The sequence below is a fragment of the Mastigoproctus giganteus genome, chromosome 12 (genome assembly GCF_048544385.1).
Source record: "Mastigoproctus giganteus isolate SK-2022 chromosome 12, ASM4854438v1, whole genome shotgun sequence".
NCBI lineage: Eukaryota > Metazoa > Arthropoda > Arachnida > Uropygi > Thelyphonidae > Mastigoproctus > Mastigoproctus giganteus.
This window is the reverse complement of record NC_143586.1, coordinates 86,856,094-86,883,972: the sequence shown is the minus strand read 5'-3', so window position 1 is coordinate 86,883,972 and position 27,879 is coordinate 86,856,094. Positions and strand designations below refer to the sequence as shown.

Sequence of the window (27,879 nt, the reverse complement as noted above, 5' to 3'; positions counted from 1 at the left end):
GTAAATTGTATTAGTTACCAATTCAAATCATTAAAATGCATTGCACTTTCATCATTATAAGAACCAATTTTGAACGGGCTTTGTGATATTTTTCTAAAGCACATTTCTGGAGGTCACGACCAATAAACAATTTGCGCTTTCCGGTTTATTCGGCTTTTCAGTTACTGCAATCAATTATAAATGGGTAGTAAACTCCATGCTATTGCATTTGAGAAAATACCAATAGCTGGAATTGTGGTTTTTTACGTTGGTGAAATGTGTTTCCCCTTTACTGAAATCTTCAATCGTATAAAAAGCATAACAAATTTTCAGAATCTCTTCATTCCTTTTTTTTTTTTTTTTTTTTTTAAGCTTCGTAAACTTGTTACTCCGCGCAAATTGTGCGTTCCGTTAAAAATGTTTATGCATGCTACTGAAATTTATAAAGAAAAGAGAAGATTATCTTGGAAACAAATACCTCTTGAAGAATTTCTGAAGAAGACGACTCCTTGTGCAACAAACCAATGAGTGCCAAGCCAATAATGAGTGATCAACGAGAGCGCATTTAGTCAATGATGAAGAATAAACATTAACATTTGTAATATTTGCTTGATTTTACAGGCTACGTTTTCATTTCTTTGGATAAATCAATCATTGTTTAAACATAAACTAATTTCATTGTCGATAATGTAACTAGTATTTATAACATTATGTCTATGGGAAATAAACTTCATATCTGACTGCACAATTACCCCCAGGTCCCTTTTACTCTCTGCCACTCTAAGTATAGTATCTCACAGTTGATACATACTCTGGGGTTACTACTACCCATATGCAGTACTTTACATTTGTCAATGTTAAACTTCAGTTGGCACCTCTCAGCCCATCTGCTTAACTTTTCTAGATCCTGTTGCAGTAGTGTATTGTCATTAACAATCCTACCAACTGTCGTATTGTCTGCAAACTTACCTTCATCAATATCATTAATAAATACAGAAAACAACAATGGACCCAACACTGAACCCTGGGGACCCCACTAATAACATTATTCAACAAAGAGCGGTGTCCATTGATTACCACTCTGTCTTCTCCCACTCAATCATCCCTTTATCCATAGCAGCAATTTGCCTCCAATGCCACACTGCTCCAATTTGTGCAGCAGTCTTCCATGTGCAACAGTATCAAAAGACTTTCTAAGAGCCAAATATATGATATTAAAATTATTCTGTGCATCCAGTTCCTTTGTGACCACATCATAGTATCCAATCAAATTGGTCAGACAAGACTTCCCCTTAACAAACCTATGCTGTGTCCGAACTATAACTGAAGTCTTGTCTAGATGATCCTGCAGTGCTTCTTTAACCAGTGCCTCCATTAATTTTCCTGGAACAGAAGTTAAACTAACAGGTCGGTAATTACTTGTCATCCTTTGATCCTCCTTTGTGAATTGGGGATACATTTGCAGATCTCCAGTCCATGGGGACCCCTGAATCCAGAGACGCTCTCATAATTATGGGCAAGGGTTTGCTTACTTCCTTTGCTGCCTCCTTTAATATAACTGGATAGATCCCATCCACCCCAGGTGCCTTTCTTATGTTTAATTTCAACAATTTCTCCTCCACTTTGCTCCCAGTTATCACAAAATCATTTAACTCACTGCCAGAGTTTAATCTGAGCAGGATCATCAACAGTTGAACTATCGATATATCGAGTGAACCAATCTGATTCATCCCCTTCCTTATATTATTATGTAAGATGTTTTCTATGCAACAAATGAAATTTTTTTTCTCATTAGATATCACTAGTTTATAATATATATATATATATACAATATATTCTTCAGTTTCTAATTTTTAGTTATTCTTCCCACCTTTTTGATTTAATAAGTTTTCCTTCCATATATATTTACTGTCTCTGTAGTGTCAACTATAAACCACATAGCATCCATATAAATCATCTCTCCCTTCTTCCATTTCTCTTTAACTTACTTTCTATTAATTTTAATCACAAAAATTTTTAACTAAATTTTATTTTCTACTTATGTTTTGTCTGTACCTATATTGGCATGTATTTTACATCAGAAACAGAGACACAATATTGCTATCGCTTGCAATTCCAGCAGTTTATACCTGGTGGTGTCAACCCCACGCAAAGGGCAAAAAGCAACTACGCTTACGTGCAAACTGAGCACATTTCACTTATGCACATCTGCCATATTGCCCATTCATTTTTTCAATCAGCACATGGCAAAAAACATATCCAGTGATTCAGCTACAATATACGATATATGGACAGCCTATTGTGATTATGAAAAAATATATATATAATAATTACCAGATTTCTATTAGTTTGACTTTAATTAAATTTGAGATGACTTGACAAATCATTCTAAAAGAGCCAAACATAAAATTTTGTGAAAATCCACCAACTGAGAGTTGAAATGAAGAAATAATTGCTGGATTTCTATTGGTTTAATTTTAATGAAATTTGGGATGGCCTGATAGATCTTTTCTAAATGAACAAATATAATATTTTATGAAAATCCATCCACTAGGAGTTGAGTCATTACATGTGGACAGGGAGTTGGATGGGCATGGTGAGGACAATAGGTGCTTTATGCATATGCTAATGTGCCTAAAAGCAGGACAATTTACACAAAAAAAAAAAAAAAAAATTGTGCATTTTATATAGAATCAATGATGTACTGCATACGTACACTGCACTTTATTTTATATATACCTTACAGCAAGCAAGTCCAACCCATGGCCCGAATGTAAATCATTCCTTTATGTGCAGTCCACAACAATGTAAGCAGCTGAAGCAGCTGTAAGTGTTATACCCCCACCACCACCACCAACCCAGAGCTTAAAATTCAAATGTCTCAAAATATAGTTTCAAATTGACTTTTAAAAATATTCATTTTTAATAATGTTCAATATTTCCATATTGCTTTCATATATTTTATGCATATTTCTGAATATTTACCAATATTATTACAATCATGTAATAAAAATGTTGTTGGTGCCACATCAGTTTTGGATTTCATATTTAATTATTAAATGTAAAAAATGAAACTGTAAAATATAAAGTTTGATAAACAGAAATTAAATACTATTTTGAAATATGCATAAAAATTTATTCAGCCCACCAGCTATCTGTCATGGTTCACCAACAATGTTACCAAATTATCATTCAGTATTACAGTAATTATTCAGTCTCTGTGGGAAGAAAAAAATACTCAAATTTCAGTAAAGACTTGACTCCATGCCTAAAGTGCAACGAGAAAATCAAACCAAAGCACTCGAAATAAAAATTTTCTGCCAGATGATGTGACAAATAACAAGGTTGCATTTCAATACATAGCTTCTGTACTTTCTTCTGTTGGAGCATATGTATTGAATGTGTGGTTTAAGAAATAACAGCGTTCCCAAATCTATAACACACAGTGTCATTTTATTTTTGATCACATTTTCTCCATTATGATAGCAGGTAAAAATATTTCATTGTTAACCAAAAAGGGGAGGGAAAAAAATAGATAAACCTGAAGGTAATAACAGGATCTCCAACAGGCTATAGCCATTATTTCTATGTGAAAAATTTCTGTAAAATTATGTGTGCTACAAAAAGTATCTGCTGGCACATTCTAAAGGACTAAAGAGGAATGGAATAAAATTTAATTCCTAATTTTAATAGCCTTCCTTTTACAATTTACAAAGTAGCGGGATGCTATTAAGAGTGAATTTCACTAAGGAAAAGAACAGTCTTCATACTAGACTTATTGCTCACATTGTAATGCCATCACCATGAATTACTCTCAGTAGCATTTCCTTAAATGAAAAAAACTTCATTTTTAATATATAGTAGTTCCCACCCTTTTTGAGAATGTTACCCAATTTGATAATTCAGCAAGGCCCCACATCCCAAGTTAATTCAAACTCAGAAAAGGGTAGGGAGGGAGTTTCAACTGAGGAAATTTTTTGAAATTTATGTAGATTTGACATGATAATGTGTACAAAATGAAGGCTATTTTCATATTACAACAAAGAAAAAATGTACATTACTTCTTAAATGGATCACATTTCGTATTTAATAATTGATGTTTGATTCTTTTAACAGGGATGGGATAGATACATTTAAATAGGAGCACAGGAATATTTGCTGATGCTATTGAGGCAGTACTAAGTGTGTTGGAAAACTGATAGCTTAGAGGGATATATAGACTAATAGATTAACTAGAGAATTAGAGAAAGAGTTTACAGAGTATTAAAGATACGGCTTCAATGTGTTCAATAAACTCAAACTGGACACTAAAGATAACCTTAAAATAAATTCAATTACAGTGAAAGAATGGGAGACACATTATTACAAACTTTGGAATAATGAAATGCCCATAGAAATAAGCAGTGCTTTTTTTGTAAAAAAATAGGTGCCGGTACTCATTCTTTGCTATCAAGAAAAATTCCGTGCCGGCACGGGTGACATGGCTGGCACGCAGTGGGTGCCATGCCAGCTGCTTCCGTCTGTTAAGGATCATGTGACACTGGGCAGAGTCAGCACCCGTCAATCATGACCGTCAATCGCTAGCAGTTGGTACGCATATCCGATACTGAATCTCGACCATTAATTTTATTAACACACATTTTATTAAGCATAAATTTATTATACAAGTATATTAAAAGTAAGTCAAAGGTGAGTCTTATTTAATAAATAAAAAATAATAAGTAAAATGTAAAAATATGGTAAGTACCAAGTAAAAAAATAAGTAAAAATAATTTCATAATGAAGTTTTGGTTGAGATTCAGAAACAGGTACCCCTTCCAGACTGCTAGCGATACGGCCGTGATTGATGGGTGCTGACTCCGCCCATTGTCACGTGATCTCCTTAATAGATGGAAGCAGCTGGCATGGCTGACACAGACTGCGTGACAGATGTGTCACCCGTGCTGGCACGCTGTAAAAAAGGTGCCGGTACGCCGTACCGTTGCGTACTGTCACAAAAAAAGCCCTGGAAATAAGTAATAATCAATTAGAGAAATCACCAATTATACCCTCACCAAAGAACACAGAACCATACATGGAATCAATTTCAGAAGAAGAATTTGAATTAGAATTAATAAAAGCCAAAAATAGGAAAAGTCCAGGCATGGATGGAATTAGTATTGAGTTAATTAAATATGGAGGTGAAAAGTTAAAGAGGACAGTACTGAAATTTCTTAATACAGTATGGAGAAAAAAGTGAACTCCCTAATGAATGCAAAACAGGAGTGGTAATAAATTTACATACGAAGAGATCTAAAGAACTTTGTGAGAACTATAGAGGTGTATCACTTCTATGCAGTACATACAAAATTTATGCAAACATCTTAAAAAACAAACTTTGTGGAAAACGTTTTAATTGAAGAACAATCGGGTTTTTGGAAAGGCCAAAGCTGTACTGATCCCGTCTTTACTTTACAACAAACAATTAACAGGAGAAAAGAATTTAATCAGCCAACCTTCCTACTGTTTGTTGCTTATAAGCATGCATATAACAGAATCCACAAAACCAACTCTCTGGGAAATTTTAAAATTTTATGGTGTAAATTCATAATTATTATCAGCAATTAAGGTTTTATATGATAATACAGATGTAATAGTATAATTAAACAATTTTAAATTTTCAAACAGAATTAAAACAACTAGAGGATTACAACAAGGGTGTGGATTATCTTCTTTACTGTTTAATCTATATATCAATAAGGTAACAGAAGACTGTTACCTTAATTACACTTAATTACCGAAATTACACTCTAATGGGATCCCAATTTCAGCACAAACAAGTCTCAACTCAACTATACGCTGATGACCAAGTTATTTTAGCTGAATCCGCAGCACCTCACTATCTTTTCAAAATTAGTTCATTATTTGGTATGGAAATATCAATCCAAAAAACCAAAACTACAGCCATGCATGCAAGGAAAGGAATTTTTACAAGCAAAAAAAGAAAAAAAAAGTAATTAATGGTCATATAACAGAACAAGTAAAAACATTTAAAATACTTCAGCAATACGATTTCAGGTTTAGAAATACTGATATGGAGAGTAAAATAATAAATTTTAACAAAATGAAGATATTATTAAAAGACATTTTGGTAAATATATGTCAAGAGATATACAATTGCGACTTCATAAAATAATCTCAAAACCAGCCTTAATGTTTGGCTCCGAAACTTGGATTTTGAAGGAAAAAGATGAAAGGCTGGAGGCACTACAAATGAGATTTTTTAGGCCGCTTACAGGATACTCATTAAGAGATCATATCCCAAACCAAACCATTAGAGAATGTTTTGGCATCAACAATATAGTAGAAGATATTACAAAATATATTGTAATAACTTCCGCACCCAAGAAAAGATGGACAGACCAATTCGAGTCTTGGAACGGACCTTAACGGCTCAATCCCTGTTCAAAAAGAAGAGCTTAAGCACGGAAGATAAAAGAAATACTCCAGATAACAAAGCTGACTTTTAAATATCACAAAATTATAAAATAATTACCTGTATCACACTCTCTCTGGAGTTGCCTCCTGATCTCCGACTAGGTGCAGTAGTTCCACCAATAACATCGATGCTTCCAGCCATTTTTCTGCCTGGTGGTGGTCCTGCTTTTTTCTGGCCTCCTCCTAAACCAGAATACTTACTATTTTCATTGACCGTTGCAATAGGAATAAGCTGATCTTTGCCTCCAGCTGTAGTCTGTTTCAAAATGAAATTCAATACTTAGATCCAATACAAAAGTAATACTATATGACTGACTACAGATGTAAGAGTTACACTGAATGAATATAAAAAGGTAATAATATCATTAAAAGGTTTTGGAACCTCACAAATATAGCAAAGCTCCATTACAATGAACTTCCTAGTAGTCGTGGGGGGGTGAATCATTTCCTCACACTGAACTTTCATTGTAATGAATACTGATCAAAATTTTAAATAAATTCCGACACTTTTCTAACATACAGGAGTATGTAATTTCTGCTTTATTTTATATAGCTATTGATTTAAAATCAATAATAGAAAACAGAGCAACAAAATACACACTAAGAAAGGAATGATCAAAACTTGCATATTTTACCATATTACATATTAATGATTACATATTTTGTTATATATTTCAATAATGATTGTTTTGAAAGCATATTTTAATTTTAAGAAGTAACACAAAATTTTAATAAACAGCACATTCAGAAAAACAGTAAGGTAGATATAACATTGTTAATTTTCAGATATTATATGTTAGCTTTAGTATGTTTAACTTCACTGTTCTTGGCTAAATACAAAAATTCAATTTTAGTGCAGTTTAAATTTTGCAAGTTCAGATCACATCAAAATTGAATAAGATTACTTAATGTAATGCTTCTTTTGCCAAATGAGTAGACAGCTTATGGGAATGTTTCAATTTATACCCAAAGCAAAAAAAACGGGCAGGCTTATAAACAAATTTATCAGTACACCAAAACAAAAAAAAAAAAAAAAAACACCTTCGATTTGAGCATGATCACCCAACAAGTGTAGAAAAAATGAGCATATAATATCAAATTCTTTTGTGATATTTTTGATTTCCATTTTTAAATTCAAGCAAATGCTTTGGGAATTCCTTTATTCATCTTTTAGCTATTTACAATACGGGATATATATTTTACACTCTTCTAGGTAATAAATTAGGCGGTTCTCAACCTTTTGGGCAGGGGTACCCCCCCCAAAGAAGTTGGCAAGGTCCTCGATACCCCCTAAGATTATCATATAGACACAGAATGCTAAGAAAAACTGTTTTTCAGTTTTTGCATGTGTGTACTGTATTATATAGTGGAACCAAAACATAATCTCTACTCTTAAAATTTTAAACTAAAAAAATATATTATTAAGACTCCAAATTAAAAAAATAAAAAAAAAAAAGACTTACTCAGTGAATCTAATGAGACCTGCTGTGACAGATTTTCAGTGATTTTGCTGAAAGTAGGTGTCAAAGTTGATAACTGACAGCAAATGTCTGCCGACACATCAAGTCTGTTTCTCTTTTTTGAAAAAAGAGAAAGAGAAATTTTGCCACAATATTTGGCAAACTCACATTCACATAAATAAATCATCACAAATGGTAAAAGTTTATGAACTGTTTTGTCTGCTGTATTAGGGAAAAAATCCAACAAACTAGCCCAGAACGGAAACAGTGGAAACTAAAAGACTTTTCTTGGAGTAATGTGTCACAAAAGATATCAATCAGTTCTTTTGTGGATAGGGCAGAAGAGTTTCGGTTTTTCAACAAAGGGTTAGCCATCCACCTGTGATTTTCAATTTCTGTATACAGAAAACTATTCTTCAAAAGAGATTGAGAGGTATGTGAGGTGGTCAATTATTGCTTTCTGCAAGGATATTTTTTTCATCAAGACGTAGAAAAAGTATCAAAGGTGTCACATTGTCCTGCTTCAGCTTTCTTTCTCCAAACAACAATTTTATCTTTGAATGCAGAGATTTTATTATTAGCCATGAAAAGTGTCATGTTTTTACCTTGAAATGACAGATTCGATGCATTCAGTTTATCAAATATATCGGCAAGGTATGTCACACCATGTGAATTATAATCACTAGACAAAGTTGATGAATCTCTGCAGTTAATCTTGAGTTGAGTTACTTTTTATGTGGCTTCAGCTTTACAATCAGCAAGAAACATCACAGTTTTATAGCACAATTCAGAGAATCTCATTAGCACTTTACATCAACTCAGCCAACACGCTCGGTGTAAAAAAGTAAGCAATCATAGTTGCTGCCCATTTCGTCACAAATCTGCCAGAAAAGCTTTGTATTTAAGCAGCTAGATTTCACATAATTGACAATTTCTCTTAGTGTCTTAAAAATATTTTTCAGTTTTGCAGGAATGTTTTGTACAGCTAAATTTTCCCTGTGGAGTATGTCACTACCTGAACAGGGAGAATGTGCTACTGCCTTCATTCTCCTAACACCTGAAAATGTGTTAGGAAAATGTGCTACGCAGCCTTGGCACCATCAGTACAGAAGTCAACATACTTCTTCCAGAGAGTTCATGAGCACAAAAAAAGCAGTTAATTTTTTTCAAAATATCAGCTCCTATTGTACAGTACTTTTCAAAATAATTACCGATAAGAATGTCTTTGCACAGCTCACAATTATACAGGTATTGAACAAATACTAATGGCACAGCTAGGCAACTGACATCAGCTCTTGAGTTGCAAAGTAAAATAAGGCAACTATACAAATGAGTTCATTGAGAAGATCAGCTGAGAAAAGTAAAATTCTTCTTTTTATAGTGTCATTAGGAGTGGCACCTGTTTAATTTTTGCTGATTCGTTGGGTCCAAATATTGTCTTGCACAGGTCAATAGTGCATGGCATCATCAATTTTTCACCAATAATGTGGGCCTCTCCTTGACAAGCAATACAAGAACTTACTTTTAGTGAGGCTTCTAATAATTCTTTTTTACGACTCACAAATAGAGATTTCACCAATAAAGTCTTCTTTATATAATACTACTACTTCTCTTCAAAATAAGCAATGGACTTGCCATTCAAGTCCCAATGATTTCTTTCAAAATGTCTCTAACAAAGAGGGTTTTGTACACTTATTGCTGTGTTTCTGTTCAACAATAAACACAGAGGGATTTGATTCTGCTCATTATCACAGTAATAGAAGCCACATTTCAAATATTCATTTTGATATGTTGTCTTTTTTTTTTTTTTTTGTTCTTACCGGGAGCTGATTTTCTCATAGATCTTGACCACTCACCAAATGGTGAATGGTCAAGATCTATGAGAAAATCAGTTGACTAGAAATTACACTTAGGATAGTGAAAGCTGCTAAGGGCTAAACTAGACAAAATATACATGAAGTGAGATGTAATTTATGGAGAATTCATGTGACTTCACTTCAGCACTATGAGAGGCTGGAGAATTTGGTTTTGATTTAGTTTTCTCAAAACACAATAAATTCTAAGGCATCAAATAAATATACAGTAAAATCAGTAAAACTTCACATTTGGCTGAAAAATATTTTACTAAAACCTAACATGAAAATCCAATATTTTAGATACCTGTGGGGTAGAGGTACCCCACCCCAGGGGTACGTGTAATCCCAGTTGAGAACCATGAATTAGGAGACACAACTGATAAAGCAAACTACTGCTTTTTCATTTCTGTACTGATCACTCATAACTTATCACATAATTTTTCCTTCTTTGCAAACCGATATACTTTGCTCTGTCTAAGTTGATTTTGAAAATTTGTTATAACAAATTTTTAATCAAAAAAGACTTACACTTCATTAATAATAAGGAAATATTTTTGCTATAGTGAAATTATCATTAAAATGGTATTCACTGCAAATCATTCATTAGCAAAATGGCATTCATTGTAACTAACATTTTAAGCCTAATATTATCATTTTTATGCAAAATATTGTGGAATAAATATTGAAATAACAAAAATTATGTTAAGCATAATTAGGTACATGTGATAATAAACCAAGAATGTCAATTTGTGGTTAAAAACAAGAGTACATTAAAAATTTGAAAGAAATTCAGACAGACAGAAAGAAAGAACCACCTAAAGGGTGAGAAAACAACCCTCCTTTAAAAATAAACTATTAAAATACTTTGAAAATGCTACCTGAAGTGAGTGCCATCACTGTAATAGGGAATTATACTTTTTATTGACTTTTCTCAACCAACAGTGAGTGACAAAGGTAGAACCAGAAATACTACTTGTGAAATCGGGTGGCAAAAGTGTGAAACTAATTTTTAAAATAGTTACTAAGCCATATGATAAATTCAAAATATATGAAATGTTGCATGACTACCATTATAGTAATGAATTTTTTATCAATTCTTTATCGAAATTTCTTAAAAAGCGAATGTAAAAACCTGAAGATACAAGAGGTGATCAAAACGTTCTGAGAACAGAGTATATAAAATATTAATAAATTATAAAATAGGTTCTTTTATTAGCTTAATGTCTTAACAACATGAAAAAAAATTGTATGTAGTGTCTTATGCAGTTTCTAAAAATTTAAATTTTTATATTGATACTTGTAGGTGGAAGAAGAAGAATGACTTTGTGGAAGCGTTACAGAGTTATGCTACCATTGCAATATGGTTGACAGGATTCAAAAGAGGGCAAGGGTCACTTGAGAATGATCCAAGGTCTGGTCAGCTGTCTGAAGCAATCAACTCTGAAACAACTGTCATTGTTGAAGAAAAAATTTTAGAAAACAGAATTATAATGTCAGAACTTGAAAAAGTACTTAACATTTCCCATGGAAACATTTTAACAATAACACATAAGCATTTAGGAATGTCCAAAGTTTGTGCAAGATGGGTTCTCAGAAACTTTTTTCATTCACATCAAACATCGGGGAGGGATAATCAAAAAAGAATTTAAAATAATTCTTGTTGGTCCAGGAAGATTTTTATTCCATTCAGTGACCGGTAATGAAACTTGACTACATTTTTATGATCCTGACCCCAAATTATATTTCATGACTGCATTGTGAATCAATGTTGAGTCTATGGAAGCATCCTATTTACCTAGTTCCAAATGTATTAATGTGTACAGAAGACTATTTCTATGGCAAAGGATAGACCATTCAGACTTTTTTGATCAGATTTTTCAGATGGAAATATATTTACAGCAACATATATAAATTTAATTATTTATGTACAGTGTGTACAAGTCAATACAGGGTGTCCTAAAAATATTGGTTTGTTTGTTTGTTTGTTTGGGGATTTTTTTGGCGCATGGGCGTCTATGGCCATAATGCGCCATACATAGGTTAGTATTTATGATATTTCTTTATGGATCAAGAGTCAGGAAACCGATTGTTGACTAGCTAAAGGAGGTGGTATACATTGATTGCTTTGAGAAAGGTAAAAATCTTCGAGACATCTGTTTTATTGCCCAAAAGTAAACTAAGCGTTAGTGGTTCTTCAGTTGTGGCTGGATTGAAGTGATACTGGCGTTCTATTGCAAATTTTGTGCATTCCACAAGGATATGTTTCACTGAAAGCACTATTTTACAGTGATCACACTGGGGGTGAATCTCCCCTCTTAAAAGGTAACCATGAGTAATATTAGTGTGACCTATATGGAGACAAGCTAGTATTACCTCCTGTTGTCGAATTGCACTGAGGCTTGAAGGCCACTGCTCAAGATTTGGCTTGATACTTCGAAGCTTATTTTCAAGTTGGTTTTGCCATGTTGATTGCCACTGGTACATGCATTTTTCCTGTATTATTCGTCTATAATCTTGATGTGGAACTCTCCACTGTACATCAGGTGGTAAGTCGGCCGCTTTTGCGGCATTGTCGGCTAATTCATTTCCTGGAATTCCCATATGTCCTGGGACCCAACAGAAATGTATGGTTCTTCCAAGCTCAGATAAGGTATATAAAGAGTTTGTTATTTCTTTTACAACTGGGTGGGTGATGTTCATGGTGTTTTCCAGGGCTTGAAGTGCACTTAGAGAATCAGAGAAAATTATACTGTTTTCAATATTGGAGGTCTCGATATGCTTCAGTGCAACCTGAATTGCCAATAATTCGGCAGAAAATATACTGAACTCATGTGGCAGTTGGTAGGCCAATGTTATGTTCGGGAAAACTGCGGCGATTCCAACATGGGTGTCATTCTTTGACCCATCTGTATGAACTACAACAAAGTTTGGAAACTGCTCCACCACTGCAAGGTACAATTGCAAGAAATTTTCTTTATGTAGTGCAGATTTATCCCATTTAGTAAGGTATTTATCACATAAAGGTGGAGTAATGCTCCACGGAGCAAGGAATAGTGGAGGGGTATTTGAGATATTATCAAAACTCAGATTAAGTTCTTCTAGAAGATGTCTTATTCTTATACCTAACGGTCGGTTAGCAGTAGGGCGGTTATGGTATAACCTGCTGTGTTGGGGGGTGAAAAGTAATTCCCAATTTGGGTGTTCAGGCATAGATCTTATTTTATATGCATAGTGTAATATAAGTTGCCTTCTGATAGAGAGAGGGGGTTCGTGAGCTTCGGCATATAGACTATGTATTGGAGACGTGCGATATGCTCCTAGAGCAATGCGTATTGCACTATGATGGAGAGGATCAAGCCAGCGAAGGACACTAGGCCTTGGTGCCCCATAGTCAAGTTTTGATCTTATTAAAGATCTGTATAGCCGTAATAAGGTAAGGCGATCGGCTCCCCACTTTGTTGCTGAGAGAACCTGGATGATATTTAATTTTTGTTGGCAGGATGTTCTTAGTCTTTTAATATGTTCCAGGAATGTAAGTTTATGATCTAAGGTGATTCCTAAGAATCGTATGCTGGGTTGAACTGCTATTGGTTGTCCCTTCAGTTGTAGTTCCGGGTGTGGGTGCAATCTACGTTGTCGGCAAAAATGGATGCACAACGTTTTTTGAGAACAAAGTTGAAAACCATTGGTTTGTGCCCATGTACTGATCTTATTTATTGCCCCTTGTAACTGTCTCTCGATCGTATTCATGTTTTTCGCATGGCAAGAAATACTAAGGTCATCTACGAACAGTGCCTTATCGACAGTATTTGGAAGTTGTTCAGCAATTGTGTTTATCGCAATTATAAAGAGTGTAGCACTGAGTACAGAGCCCTGGGGAACTCCTTCTTGAAAAAACAGTTCCGACAGTGAAGTTTTAAATCGAACCTGGAAAGTTCGCTTGTCTAGGAAGTTGCGTATGAAAATCGGGAGATGGCCCCGAAGTCCATGGCGGTGTAATTCGCGGAGTATTCCATACTTCCACGTGGAATCATAGGCCTTGCTGATGTCAAAGCAAACCATTACATGGTGTTCCGATCTAAGGAATGCATTCTGAATGGAATTCTCTAGTTTTACTAGTATATCTAGTGTTGATCTGTTCTGTCGAATGCCGAATTGTGCAGAATGTAAGAGATTGAAATTTTCCAGGTACCATATCAGTCGACGGTTCACCATCTTTTCCAGAATTTTGCAAAGGCAACTGGTCAAGGCAATGGGTCTACAGCTAGTAGGGTTTGTCGGGTCTTTTCCTGGTTTAAGGAATGCAAGGACTGTAGCGTGGTGCCATTGTTTAGGGAATGTGTCTTCCCGGTAGAGCCTATTGAACAGATCAAGAAGTGACTGCAGTGATTCACTTAGTTCCCGTATCATCGAATAATGGATATTATCTGGTCCTACAGCGCTACGCCTAGATGTTGACAAGGCTCTATGTAGTTCGTGGATAGTGAATGGTAAGTTATATTGTTCTTCTGCTTTTGAAGAAAAGTTTAACTTTTGTTTTTCTGAATTTGCTTTGAATCTTCTGAAGGCTGGTATGTAACTTTCTGTTGCTGATGTTTTAGCAAAAGTTTCCCCTAGTATATTGGCAATTTGGGTAGGGTCAGAAATGTTCTGCCCTCTCCATTCCATGATAGGCTGAGGTGTCGTTTGATATTTACCACTCATTTTCCTGATTGTTTTCCAAATTTTATGTGTGGGAGTTGCTCGATTGATGGGTGAAGTGAAGCGAATCCAAGCGGCCTTTTTATTACTGCATCTAACATACCTCGCTCTTGCTCTAACGTGTTTAAACTGAATGAGATTAGCTGTGGTTGGATAGCGCCTAAAAGTATTCCAAGCTTTATTTTGGTCTCTTTTTGCTGCATTCGTCATTCCACCATATTTTTGGGTGTTCAGGTAATTTTGAGGAGGATTTTGGTATAGCTTGTCCTGCTGTGTGTAGTATAGTTTTTGTGACATACTCAACCGCTTCCCTGGTTGGGGATTTTTGTATAATTTCAGGGTCCAGTTTAGCTAATTTTTTATATATCACCCAGTCTGCTTTATCAATTAGCCACCGAGGAATTCTAGTAAGATGATAAGAGGGTTTATTTAGTAATTCAATTGTAATGGGAAAGTCATCACTATGCAGTGGATCATTGTTTGCCGTCCACTTTAGAGTAGGATACAAAGTTGCAGAACAGATAGACAAGTCTATTGCAGTATATGTTCCAGAAGGAAGGTGACCCGTCATTTAGAAGGAGAAGGTTATTGTTTGTTTGTTATTTGGTTTTTAGGAGCATTAGCAACTAAGGCCATATTGCTCCGTGAATATGCGGTGATCATTCCTGACCTTTCCGCATCCTTCGTATTTGGTGGTGACGGGCTCGAACCTCGGTCTAATCAAGAAGCGTGTGCTACGCACTGCTGCTCCTAGAAGGAGAAGGTTGTTATCATCTAAACATTTTTCAATTAGTTTTCCTCTTTGGTCGATATTGTTGTTACCCCATAGTGTGTGATGACCATTTAAGTCTCCCAGAATGAGGAAAGGTGTGAGAAGTTGAGCTATGAGGTTGTTTAGATCATTTTGTTGGATGGAAAAGCTTAGTGGAATATATAAGGAGCAGATTGTAATATGGATGTCAGCAGCTACACGGACCGCTATTGCCTCGAGGGGAGAGTTCAGTAAGACCTGTTTGACAGGAACATATGGGTTTGTTATAACAGCTACACCACCACGTGCAGTATTTTGATCGGTTCTATCTTTTCTAAAGATATTGTAATAAGACAGTTTTGGTGTGTCTTGAGGTTTGAGATACGTCTCTTGGAGGCAGAGACATATTGGTGTGTATTTAGAGGTAAGGTCGTACAGGTCATTAATATTGGCACGGAAACCACGACAATTCCATTGAATTATTGTGTTCATTGTTTATCTCTAGTTAGACTTTCCGAGCGTTTTCTTGGTGCTGAGGTTTCTCTGTTTTTCACTCTTGTTTCAAAAGTAGGGCCTTTCTGTTTCCATGTCTTCTTCTACAAAAATGTGTAGGACCGGGTCATCTGGGGGTATTTCCTTAGTATCCATTTCCTGTTAGTGACCAGAAGTTACGATTTGTTTTTCTTTGCGTCCTTCGTCCAGGGAGTGGAGATTTTCGATTGGTATAGAAACTGGCGTATTGACTGCCTGAGTTTGAGTTGCATTGTACAGTGTTTTTACGTAGTTCGAGAAAGACTCTTTTGGGGGTACTGTTAGTTCAGTTTGCGATGCGGTTGATTGGAATTTTTTGGTGATTTGAGCATACGTAGATCTATTTGCAAGGGTTGGTGGCGAGACGTTTCGCTTTGCTTCTTGATAGGACACATTATGATTGGTTTTATAAATCTGAATAAGTTTCTCAGTTTTCCAGCGATCGCATGTTCTAGCGTAAGCGGGATGATCTTTTTTGCAGTTTGGGCATATCGGTTGGGGAGCAGTACAGGCTTCGCAGTTGTGTTCAACTGACCCACACTTTGCACAAGCAGGAGTTCCCCGGCAAGCTGTCTGGGAATGTCCGTACTTCTGACATCGGAAACACCGTAGTGGGTTTGGAATATAAGGTCTGACATTACAGACCAGATATCCAGCCTTAATGGAATGCTGGGCGATGTGGTGTATTAAAGGTCAGAATGAGATTGCGTGTAGGAGTCAGAACTCCTTCTTTTCTGGTGGAAATTCTCTTGACCTGTATAACGCCTTCTTCTTTAAGTTCTTCAAGCATCTCCTCTTCGGACACATCTATTAAATCCCAGTCAGAGATCACTCCTTTAGAGGTGTTCAGTGATCTATGGGGTGTCACAGTAACTGGTATTCCAGCAAAGAGATTAATATTCAAGAGCCGCTCTGAGTGTTTACTATTAGAGGTCTCGATCAGAATATCTCCTGACCTAAGTCTTTTTACAGACATAGGAGCTCCAGCTCTGCTTTCTAATTCCTTTTGTATTCTAAATGGCGAGATTTTGCCAATTGCATTTTCACCAGTTGAGTGCATGATCAGGAAAGCTGGAGAAGGATAGATGTCAGAGTCAGTTTTCTGCCGTTTTGAAGTTCCTGCAATAGAACTATCTTTCTTTTTTGATGTCTGGGGTGCATCTGGCAGCCCAGATAAGTCCGAGTTTGATTTACTCATGACGTGCTCTTTTTGGCCTCGGGAGATTATCTTTTTCTCCCAGGTTACCAGCCCCGCCACGTGGAGGCAAGAGCGGTGCCACCTAGTGACCCAAGCAAAGAGAAGGTTAGTATTAACGAAAAATAAAAAGGGGGTTAAAGAAAGGTACTTTCCTTTCTGGGTTATATAATTTGAAAGATCTATTCAATTATAATGCTCAAGAGTTAACGGACTTGCGAAACTCAGGAGAAACGTATATACAGTAAAGCGTATCAGATAATCACTATGAAAAGGCACTGTGGTCACTAATATCGCTTGGCACTCGGGGCCAAAAAATATTGGTACAAATGTTTAGGGGAGGTAGATAACATCTAAAGGAATGGGAATTGCATAGGAACCCATAACCAGAAACGTCACAGGAAAGTAGTAGTAGGGGCACAAGATGCAGAAATGACACAAGAGAGTATTAGTGGCAAACATTTATTTTACATAATATTAACAATGGAGTACGAGATGGGTGCATTTCATGATGTTACAACAGATGCTCGAAGGTTCCACCATGAGACACGATGCATGCGTGACACCGACGCAGCATGGATTGGCGGACACGGTCGAACACACCTAGAGTTTCTTTGACAGTAGCAGCAGCGCAGACGAGTCTTGCCACGAGATCCATTTCCGTCTCCACAGGCAATCCATACACGATAGATTTGAGGACCCCCACAGAAAGAAATCAAGGCTCGATAAATCAGGTGAGTGTGGGGGACAGGCAACGGGTCCACCACGGCCAATCCATCGATGCCCAAAAAGCCTGTTCAAATGGTCACGAATACACCTTCCATAATGGGGAGGTGCCCCGTCATGTTGAAACCCAATGTTGCGTCTCACATTTGCTGGAACTTGTTCAAAAAATATCCGATATTTAGCGGAATTCATGTAGGATGGTAACAGGTATGGGTCGACTAAGCAGTCACCGATCATACCTGCCCACACATTTATTGCGAAGCAATGTTGTGCCACATGAGGGCGCACACCATGTGGGTTGTCGTGTTCAGCACAATGCTTATGCCCACACATGAGCATTGTGCTGATTGAATAAGCCTTCCCGAGTGAAATAAGCCTCATCCGCGAACAAAACATAGGCTGGAAAATTCAAGTCTTGAACACTTTCTTGGAGAAACCACTGCATAAAAGCCACACGCAGTGGTTTCTCCAAGAAAGTGGTTTCCCCATGCAGGATGATCTTGGGGGAGCAGTAACTGAACCCTTTGGAGATGAAAGGGGTGTAAGGAATCATTGTGCCAGACACGCTGTTCACTGCAACGAGACACTCCTAAGGCAGAGGCAATGGCACGTGTGCTGGTAGTAGGATTATTCTGGACGGCATTCAACACACTTTCTTCCATGGCGGGAGTTCACGTCGAACGTGGTCTGCCCACACTACTCCTGTTACCTCTAAATGACCCATAATCGCACAAATTTTGATGCGCACGCGCAAACAAACGGTGGTCCGGTACATGTCTGTCTGGGAAGCTTTCTCCATAAATTCGTTGAGCAGCTCGTCCATTGCCCTCTGCTAATCCATACACTAGGTGCATGTCTGCCAGCTCACAGTTCGTATATCAAACTGATGAACAGCACTGTCTACCGACTTATGGTGACGTTTCTAGTTATGGGTTCCTATGCGATTCACATTCCTTTAGATGTTACCTACCTACCCTAAACATTTGTACCAATATTTTTGAGACACCCTGTATATTTATGATGTATTATAAATTTATTTAAATTATAAATTTAATTATTAACCCCCCCCCATACAGCTCATATCTGGTCCTAAGTGACTATTATTCATACAGAAAACTGAAGTCTCATCTTCATGGAACTCATTTTAAAGATCATGAAGAGCTAAAAGCAACTATGGAAGTTTGGTTTAATTTTTTGAAGGATTAAACTCTGCAAATTAAATACAATAAGTGTATTGAACTTCAGGGTGAATACATCGAAAAATAAAACAACAGAAGTTTTGTACCTATGTCTTTTATATTCTGTTCTCAGAACTTTTTGACCATCTACTCATACATTTTACCTAAGGTTGCTATTTCTAATGCTTCTCAGAATCTCTTTTAGTATGGCATGCTATGACAGAGCACAGTCCTCATTCCAGTGGCACAACAGAAATCCCTGAAGATCCGATGTGATGGAGGTGCTGAAGGCCTACAGAGTTACCCATAGCAGGGGGGGGGACAGGATAATTCTGCTACAAGCTGTCTCGTTTCAATAGGGCATGTCCCATGCTGTGGGTGCACATCCACAAACTGAGTTTTTTATTTTCTTTCCTAATCTCTTAATCCTCTTTTGTATCTCTTCCCTATTGTTATGGATTCTCAGAAGAACTAGGGAGAAAAATTATTAGAAAACTAACCAATGTAATTTTTCTGTATCAGCATGAAACATTCAGCTTTCAAATTCAGTGCAATTTCAAATCTTTGTGTGAACATATATTTTTTTAAACCTTGGGGGAAAAGACTTGAATTTTTAAAAACAATTGTTTCTGTAGTTTAGGTTTCATCGTACTGTGTTAAATTCAGTTCTTTTAACTTGAAATGGCAAGGAAGTAAAGAAAAATCCTGACAATCAGTGAGAAAGTAAAAATTATTCGTGACTTAGAGTAGTGGTCTCCAAAGTGGGGTGTGCGAGATAATCTGCAATAAATCAATATTTAATAATTATGAAAACTTTAGTCTTTCGAAATGTAATTGAAAATAAAAATTATAAATAAATGTTTTTTTAATACTTCAATATACAGATCTGTTTGATTGCACAGCTTTATTTAATCATGCCATCGATCATACACATTCGAGTACATGCATTTTGTACTTGAACTTCAATTTAATTTTTTGTATTTTTTTTATTTGTGATCTTTTAAAATTATATGTGATTTTAGATATAATGCCTTCCATATAAATGATTTATAAATTTAAAAAAATATTAAACTTATACATATATTTAATTTTTTATTCCGGGGTGCGCGCTAGTCCTTTTAAGAAAAATAAGGGTGCACGACCAAAAACCTTTTGGAGACCAGTGAATTTGGAGACTTAGAGAATGGAATAAGCAATGCGTCCATTTGTAAAAAGTTAAGACTGAACTCAACTGTATCAACCATTTGGAAAAATTGGGAAAGCATTACTAGTGCTTTCAAAAAAACATAATTTCAAAAAAGTTGCATAAGTGCAATAAGTGATCTGGATAAGGCTCTTCTGAGTTGGTTTACACTGAAAAGAAATTGTATTCATATTAGTGGCCCTCTACTGAAACTACAAACTGAAAAATTGGCTCATCAAACTTGGATATACAGATTTTGTTTGCAATAACAGTGGCTTGACAGAGTCAAAAAAAGAAATAATACTGTTTATGGTAAGATAAGTGGCAAATCTGGTGATGTAAATGAAGAAGTAAGTAATGACTGGATTAAAAATATGTGGCCAGATATAAGAAAAAGTTTATATGAAAGTTACATTTTTAATGCTGATGAAGCCATGTTTTATAGATTGTCCCCTACATTATGCACAAATTTAAAGGTGAAAAGTGCACAGGCAGAAAATTATCTAAAGAGTGACTGACTGTTCTGATTTGTTCAAATGTGATGGAACTGAAAAAAAAAAACTCTTAGTAATAGGCAAATCCAAGATGTTTTAAAAATATTAAAAATCTTCCAGTAATATACCAGACTAACAAAAAAGCATGGATGACATCATTCATTTTTGAAGAGAAGTCCATAACTGGGACAAATAACTTAGAAAAAAAATATAGGAAAATTTTGCTGATTTTAGACAATTGCCCATCACATCCCATTCTTCTTAATCTAATCAAATCTCAACTTCTGTTCTCCAACCTATGGATCAAGGTGTTATTAGAAGCTTTAAATGCCATTTTAGAAAACTCTTAATATTGGAAACCATAGAATCCACTGAAAGAAAGGGGAAAAATTCAAATTTCAGTTCTTGATGCCATCCAATTCATGAGTGAGGCATGGGATAAAGTCACATCACATACTGTTTCTAATAAGGCAGGACTAAAGCCCACAGAAGTTAATGAAGACACTGAAGAAATTATGACACTACTCCGTTAATAATGAGGTTGAAGAAATATAACTTGGATACTGGGTTGGCATGTGTGGACGATTATGAGATATGGACAACAACTGCATGACTGCTGAAACACCAACAGATATGGACATTCTTGAAGCTATTAGAGAAAAAGACAGCAAGGAAGGTGGTGGTGGTGAGTGTCCAGTTAATATAGAGTCGAATGCAGAGGCACAAACTGCTTTAAAAACTCTTTCTTTGTTTTATGAAACCAATGGCATCAATCCTGAATTTTGATTTTATCTTAGTAAAATGAAAGATATTGCCCATAAATTTCACCTTAAAAGAAATTTGAAACAAATAACATTGGAAAACTTCTTTAAAAAATTAAAAACAGTGTACATATTACATCAATACTTTTTAATAATGAAATTATTTTTCTTGTGAATTATTAATTAGTGCTAAATATATTGAATAAATTGTTAATCATGTAACCACGAGCTATGGTTATTCATTGTTTTTATCCCTTTTTCATAGGTATGGTGTGTGTGTGTGTGTGTGTGTGAGTGAGTGAGTGAGTGATAATTGTAGTGAGTAGCAGCAAAAGTAACATATAGCTACAATAATAGTATAACGAGCAATATTCTTCCGTCCCTTGGATCTCATTATAACCAAGTTCAACTGTATATACATCCAGCTGGTTGTTTTACAAGTTTTTGGTGTATTGAACACTTTGATATATAGTAGAGCATCGATAATCCAAACTAATTGGGACTGGGTAGTTCAGACTTCCGATTTGTTCGGATTTTCAAACTTATCAAAAATAAAGTTCTGGAGACTAAAAAAAAAGGTTTAGAAATAAAAATACTAAGTCGTATTTACGTATTCTCATTCAGAGGTAACAAATCAAATGGAATTTAATTGTAAATGAAAACAAATGGAACTTTAAGCCACAAGAACACATATATATAGGCCTTTAATGAAAATAATTACTTATTTTTTCCTGCACCATTTTCGAACTTCGTTCCTTTGTTGCCAGATCTCACTCTTTTCATAAAGAGTAGTTGAGTTGGCAGTATTCAGCTTGTTGCTCGTACCTAGCCCTCGTGGGTAGCACAGTTAGTAGAATCACCGTAATCCCTAGGTGTAAAAGACCTGAGTTCAAGTCCCATCGATGATGAGAGGAATTTTTATGGGCCTTTTTTTTCTTAACGTGGCTGAGTTAGTCAGTCTCAGGCAAGGGTAGCATGGTTTTTCTCCCCACAAACGGAAAATCGACCACAGAACACACAATTTACAGATAGTATACACAGAGAAATATGGCCTTAGTTGCTGATGCTCTCAGAATCCAACTAAGACAAACAACAGCTTCGAGGGATGGGTCATTAGCTGTTCTCATAGTTTTTTTTGCACCATCATCCGAATCAAGTTTCAATGCGAACTTTAAAACTTTTTTCTTGTTGTTTTTAATTTCTGTTATTGCTAATGAAGACTTTCTCCCTTATCTGTTTAAAATCTCGATCTTCGATTTAATTGTTAAAAATTTCTACTTCCTTTAAAAGAAGATCATAACTTAAGTATGGTAAAATAAAACTCTGTAAATGTTCAATCTCTTCATTCCTATATCTAAACTTTGTAAACTTTACTCCTATCTCACTTGTGAGTATATCGTGTTAGTTGCAATTTGCTTGTTGTTATGTTTGTTTGTTATTTGGTTTTTAGGAGCATTAGCAACTAAGGCCATATTGCTCCGGGAATATGCGGTGGTCATTCCCTGACCTTTCCACATCCTCCATATTTGGTGGTGACGGGCTCAAACCCTGGTCTAATCAAGAAAAGTGTGCTACGCACTGCTGCTCCTTCCCACCTGGGTACAGAGGCACCTTGCAATTTGTGTGCCATGTTCTTTGGTTTTGATTGACGCTTATCTTTTTTTATTGTCTTATATTTTACAACCCAAAAAAAAAAATGTCGGATTACAAATATTACTTTGTAATCAGATAAAAATATCAGATTACAAAGTGTTATGTTTATTTAATACTTTATGTATATTAATTAAGTATGTAGGTAAGCGTAAATTTATTTTTATTTTGCTAACCTGTGGGGGCGCCTCTGTAGCCAGGTGGGAGGAACGGCAGTGCATAGCACACGCTTCTTGATTAGACCGGGATTCGAGCCCATGACCACCAAATACGGAGGATGCGGAAAGGTCAGGGAATGACCACTGCATATCCTCGGAGCAATATGGCCTTAGTTGCTAATGCTCCTAAAAACCAAATAACAGTAACAGCTAACCTGTGAATAGCAAATTAAAAATATTCTTCTGATTTTCACATATCATTCAATTTTGTTAATTGGTAAGGTAAAAGTATAAATTAGTGCTTTATATCTTCATTTTTATAGCCTGTGGATAATATTCCTTCGATTTTCACTTAACAGAATCAAATAAATAAATAAATGCTGACTTGTTCGGATTATTGATGTTTCGGATTTTTGATGCTCTACTGTATTGCCCTAATTCATATTGTATTCCAGATCACATACAAGATTGGAATTTGTTTATTACTTTATTACTATACTATAGTATAGTATATACGTAGCATGCACTAAATTATTAAATTTATAATTTAACTCTTTCTTATACTTAACATAACTGATTAAAAAGTTAAAAGAGTTCAAAATGCACTGGCTGTTAGGCCCAATGTAATGTTTACTTTTTTTTTAAATTAATTACAATATGTTCAAGTTACATTACGCAAAATAAATTACCTGAAACATTATGGTGGTTATTGCTGATTCAAGTTTGAACACATTTACATCATCCAAATGTCAGAACCAGTGAGAACTGGTGTATATTTGCATATGCTGGATAAAAGTTTAAAAAATATATTTCACTTATGTTTTCACTGCCAAATATTAACATCTCAGTAGTTACTTAATCAATACTTTAGTGTTTTCTAATTCAAACACCGGTCATGGATGACGTGGCTCATCAGCCTACACTGTCATATAAACCATTATGAGACCAGTACATTTGACTGCCATGAAATCTCTAACTTACAGTGTGGTGAGGTATTCTTTTAACAGTTCATACTGTATGATTTAAAAATTATCCCTTTTTTTTTTTTTTTGGCTATAGTCAGCCAGCTTAGTTAACAGAGTATAATAATCAGTCAATTTCATTTATAAATAATAATTTCATTAACTAAAATATATTTTTGAACTGTCAGAAATTAGGTAAATATCACACTAACCTTGATTGAAGCATTATTATCAATTCGTAATTTTCTCTGCTTTTCACAGTAACTTTTCCATGTTTCTTCATTAAAGCCATAATTAAAATAATCTGTGATATCAGCTCCAGGTTTTCTCCAAGGCTTTTCCTCTAAACTATCAAGGTTAAATTCATAAATGGAAACACCATTTATTGTGCTTATAGTTTCTAAATCAATACCTTTAGATTTTGTAGATCCAGTGCCTCCAGCAAATGCTCGTTTGATATTTAAATTAACAGGTGTGACACCATAGCCATATGCAGGAGTTGATTTAATATCACCAATTGTAACCTAAAATATCAAGAATAATAATAAGTGTGGATATAAATGCTAATTAAAATGTACTTAAAAATTATAAAAAAAAAAAATAATTTTTTTGATAATTCTAACCTTAACAAAAGCCAAATTATTTTTAAAGGACAAGAATGAACTTACAATGTACAATAAATAATTTTTGCTAATTGTGAAGAAGATACTTATCATTATTATTAGTTTTTTAACTATAATACTGTTACTGTTCAGAGTACCGCAACATGGCTCATTTATTGTTAGGTTTCCACATAACATCATTCCATGTGCTGCAGTTAAGATTTCAGAAACTAGGAATCATTATAAAATTTAATAGCAAAAATAAGTTTCCAATTATAGGTTTCCTGATCCAAAATTAAGAGTATATTAGAAAATGAACCTAGTCCATTTGCTTTAAATAAATTATAAAATAACATATTTAGATTTTCAATACAAAGTTTGTATACTAAAGTAATGAGCAACAAGTAATTACACATATCTGCCCAAAACAGTAACATATTAGGATCATTTATCCACTAGTAGCATCTATCCTTCCCAGTAACCTGGTAGCAGTGGTGGGTCACCTGAAAGATGACCCTCAAAAATAACATTCCCACATTAATCAATTTGTTAATCAATGATTAAAAACCTGAAAATTTTCTACCTTCCTAAATATAGTCAAACTTTTTATTGCAATTGTTAAAGAAGTGATGATTTTTTACAGGTTTCATACAAAACTTGTGTGTGAAAACATATCAGGGGACCCACCACTGTCTTTGCAGCTATTTGACTTCTTCCTTGAGCCCACTACTTTGTAACTATATAGCTATATAGTTACAAACTAGTGGTGGGTCCCCCGATAATTGCAAAGTAGTGGTCGGCCCCTTGTAGTGTGATACTTGAAGAGACGAGAGCCACCAACACCGTGTTTGTTTAAAGTTTCGGGTTACTTGTTTTTCTTCTCTCACTAGTTCAATAAATAACCTGGTTGTTTTTGAAAGTGTATTGTTTTCACAGAGCAGAGATGAAGAAAATTAAAATAATTCAATATTTCAAATGGCCACTATACTGTGGGAAGCAAGATGTGTATTTTTAAATATTGAAGTAAACCTGAAAACAGACATAATTAACAAATCAAATAAATATTATGATTTTTTAAAAATTTTTTAATAGTAATAAAATTTCATAGAAATTTTAATAGAAATTTCATGTTCTTAACAGTCTTTTAAATTGGAAAATGGAAGGGACTAAGAGACATTGATGTTTCCATTTTATGTCTACAATTTTTTTTTTGAAATGTTCAAAGGAGTTAATTTTTTTTTAAATATATTTTTTTAAATGTTTTTTTTGAAAATAGAAGGCATAAAATGGAAAGCATAAAAATTTTTAATTTTTATTAAAACTTAAAATGTACATATGATAATAAGTACTGGAATCCATTAAAAAAAGATGAAATATTGGTACTGTGTAAGCAAAATTCAAAAAACCCAAAAAATTTTCCAAAGATTAAAAAGTAAGTTGAGCACCTGTCAGGTGAACCACCATTGTTTTAACACTACAATTTGTGTGCCAAAACCAGCAGGTTTAGAATGCTGAGATGGTTACATGTGCACCTCATGTAGTGTGAAAAACTAACCCAACAATGTATTGTTTTAACAGTATGCAATTACTGAATTCCATGTGAAAGAGGAATATTTGGCAGAAAACATCTGTAACAAGAGATTTAAACAGGTTTTTGCAAAAAGCAGAGATTATTACCAAAAAACAGAATTTTTTGGAAAAAGTCCACACGGCACTATTTTGTTAGTGAAATTCCACTGAAAAATACAAATTTTATATTAAAATACAGCCTATGGCTGTAGTTTAAAATAAAATTAGGGATGTTTACTAGTACAGTATGCCTTTAAACATTAACTTACCTAGGATTTTTCTGTCTATGGATTTCTGTTTGGATGATCTGTTAGACATAATTGCTCAAGAGAGATACTACAGCACACTTTGAATGTCTTTTCAAAAATGGAACCAAAATTTTGTTAATAACAATGGCACTGCTATTGTACTTGGCTACCAAAAGCATTTCCAAAGCTTTACCAGAAAGAGATCCAAATTCAGTTTTTTTTTCATTTGGTAAACATATTCTGACAGCTACTTTTTAGGAATTATTAAAATGCCAATAATGACTCGGAATAATTTGTTATATTTCATGCTTCCCTTGTGCACTTGTCAGTTCTCCAAGTACCAGTGTACATAAATTCTTTTTTCTTTCATAACAGCATCTGATAGGTTCTCATACTGAAACTGACAGAACCACTGCTGGAAAACATCTACTGCTTCATCTTTAATGACACAAAGAAATAATGGAAATCTGTCCACAAAAAATTTCAATTTTGAAAATGGTGCACTGCCAATTGGTGAAATTTGTGCTATTTTGGCATTTATAACCTAGTTTTTGGGAACTTGTGCACCATGTAGCCACATGCAGCAATAAAATACTTCCTCACTAAACAAAAGAACAGAGTCTTCCTTGTTTTAGGCTCTCCACAACCTTGGCAGGAGAAATGCCCATGACTAAGTCAGAATCATCCTCTTTGATTTAGTCTGCTATGGTAATCAACATCTTCCAAAATGAAAGTGGAAGAATTTAGAAATTGTTGGCATAACAAATTTACACACAATGTTCTTCAACGTATCTAGGAGTAACGATTTCAACACATGGATGTGAGGTATGTTGGATTGAAGAGCTACATTCAGATTTTGAAACACTGGTATGACATTTAAAAGAAACAAGCTAACTGCTTTATTCAAGCCAGAAGAGTGGAACATGAACAGACTTTTTGCAAAAAGTTGCCATTTTTCAACCAGTTTAGTTACATATTTAACCAAATACAGCCAATACGTACACACTCAAAATCATTTTTTACTTCAGTGGCATGCTTCCATTGAAATTATTCAAATCCACTTTCTGTTTCACACTTCTTTTTAGATAGCAGTAAACGTCCACCAAATATTCATCTACTTTCACAGAAAGCAACTGCTTTTCAGCACCCAAATTAATAAAATGCCATGGACAGCCTATTTCCAAGTGCTCTTTTAACTACTCTCACTACCCCAGTTTTTAGGCCTACAATAACAAACAAATAGCCGACTGGGCTAGCCGGGTGGGTAAAGTGCCTACCTGGCAGCCCAAAGGTCGCGGGTTCGAATCCCGCCTCGGGCTTGGATCAAAGTACTGCAAAAACCTTGGGAGGTGCATTATGGCCACAGAAGCCGATGCGCCAACAACTAACAAAAAAAAA

At 35.1% G+C, this 27,879-nt stretch overlaps 1 protein-coding gene across 1 annotated transcript in view; it reads right to left on the bottom strand.

The window, feature by feature from the left end:
* Positions 1 to 27,879, bottom strand: part of LOC150077250 (uncharacterized) — a 52,021-nt gene that overhangs the window by 6,995 nt on the left and 17,147 nt on the right. The window contains exons 3-4 of the mRNA XM_090386206.1: positions 24,275 to 24,586; positions 6,515 to 6,712 (exon numbers count right to left, since the gene is read on the bottom strand). Of these exons, the coding sequence (XP_090242332.1) occupies positions 6,515 to 6,712; positions 24,275 to 24,586 (510 nt within the window). The remainder of the gene's footprint in view (positions 1 to 6,514; positions 6,713 to 24,274; positions 24,587 to 27,879) is intronic.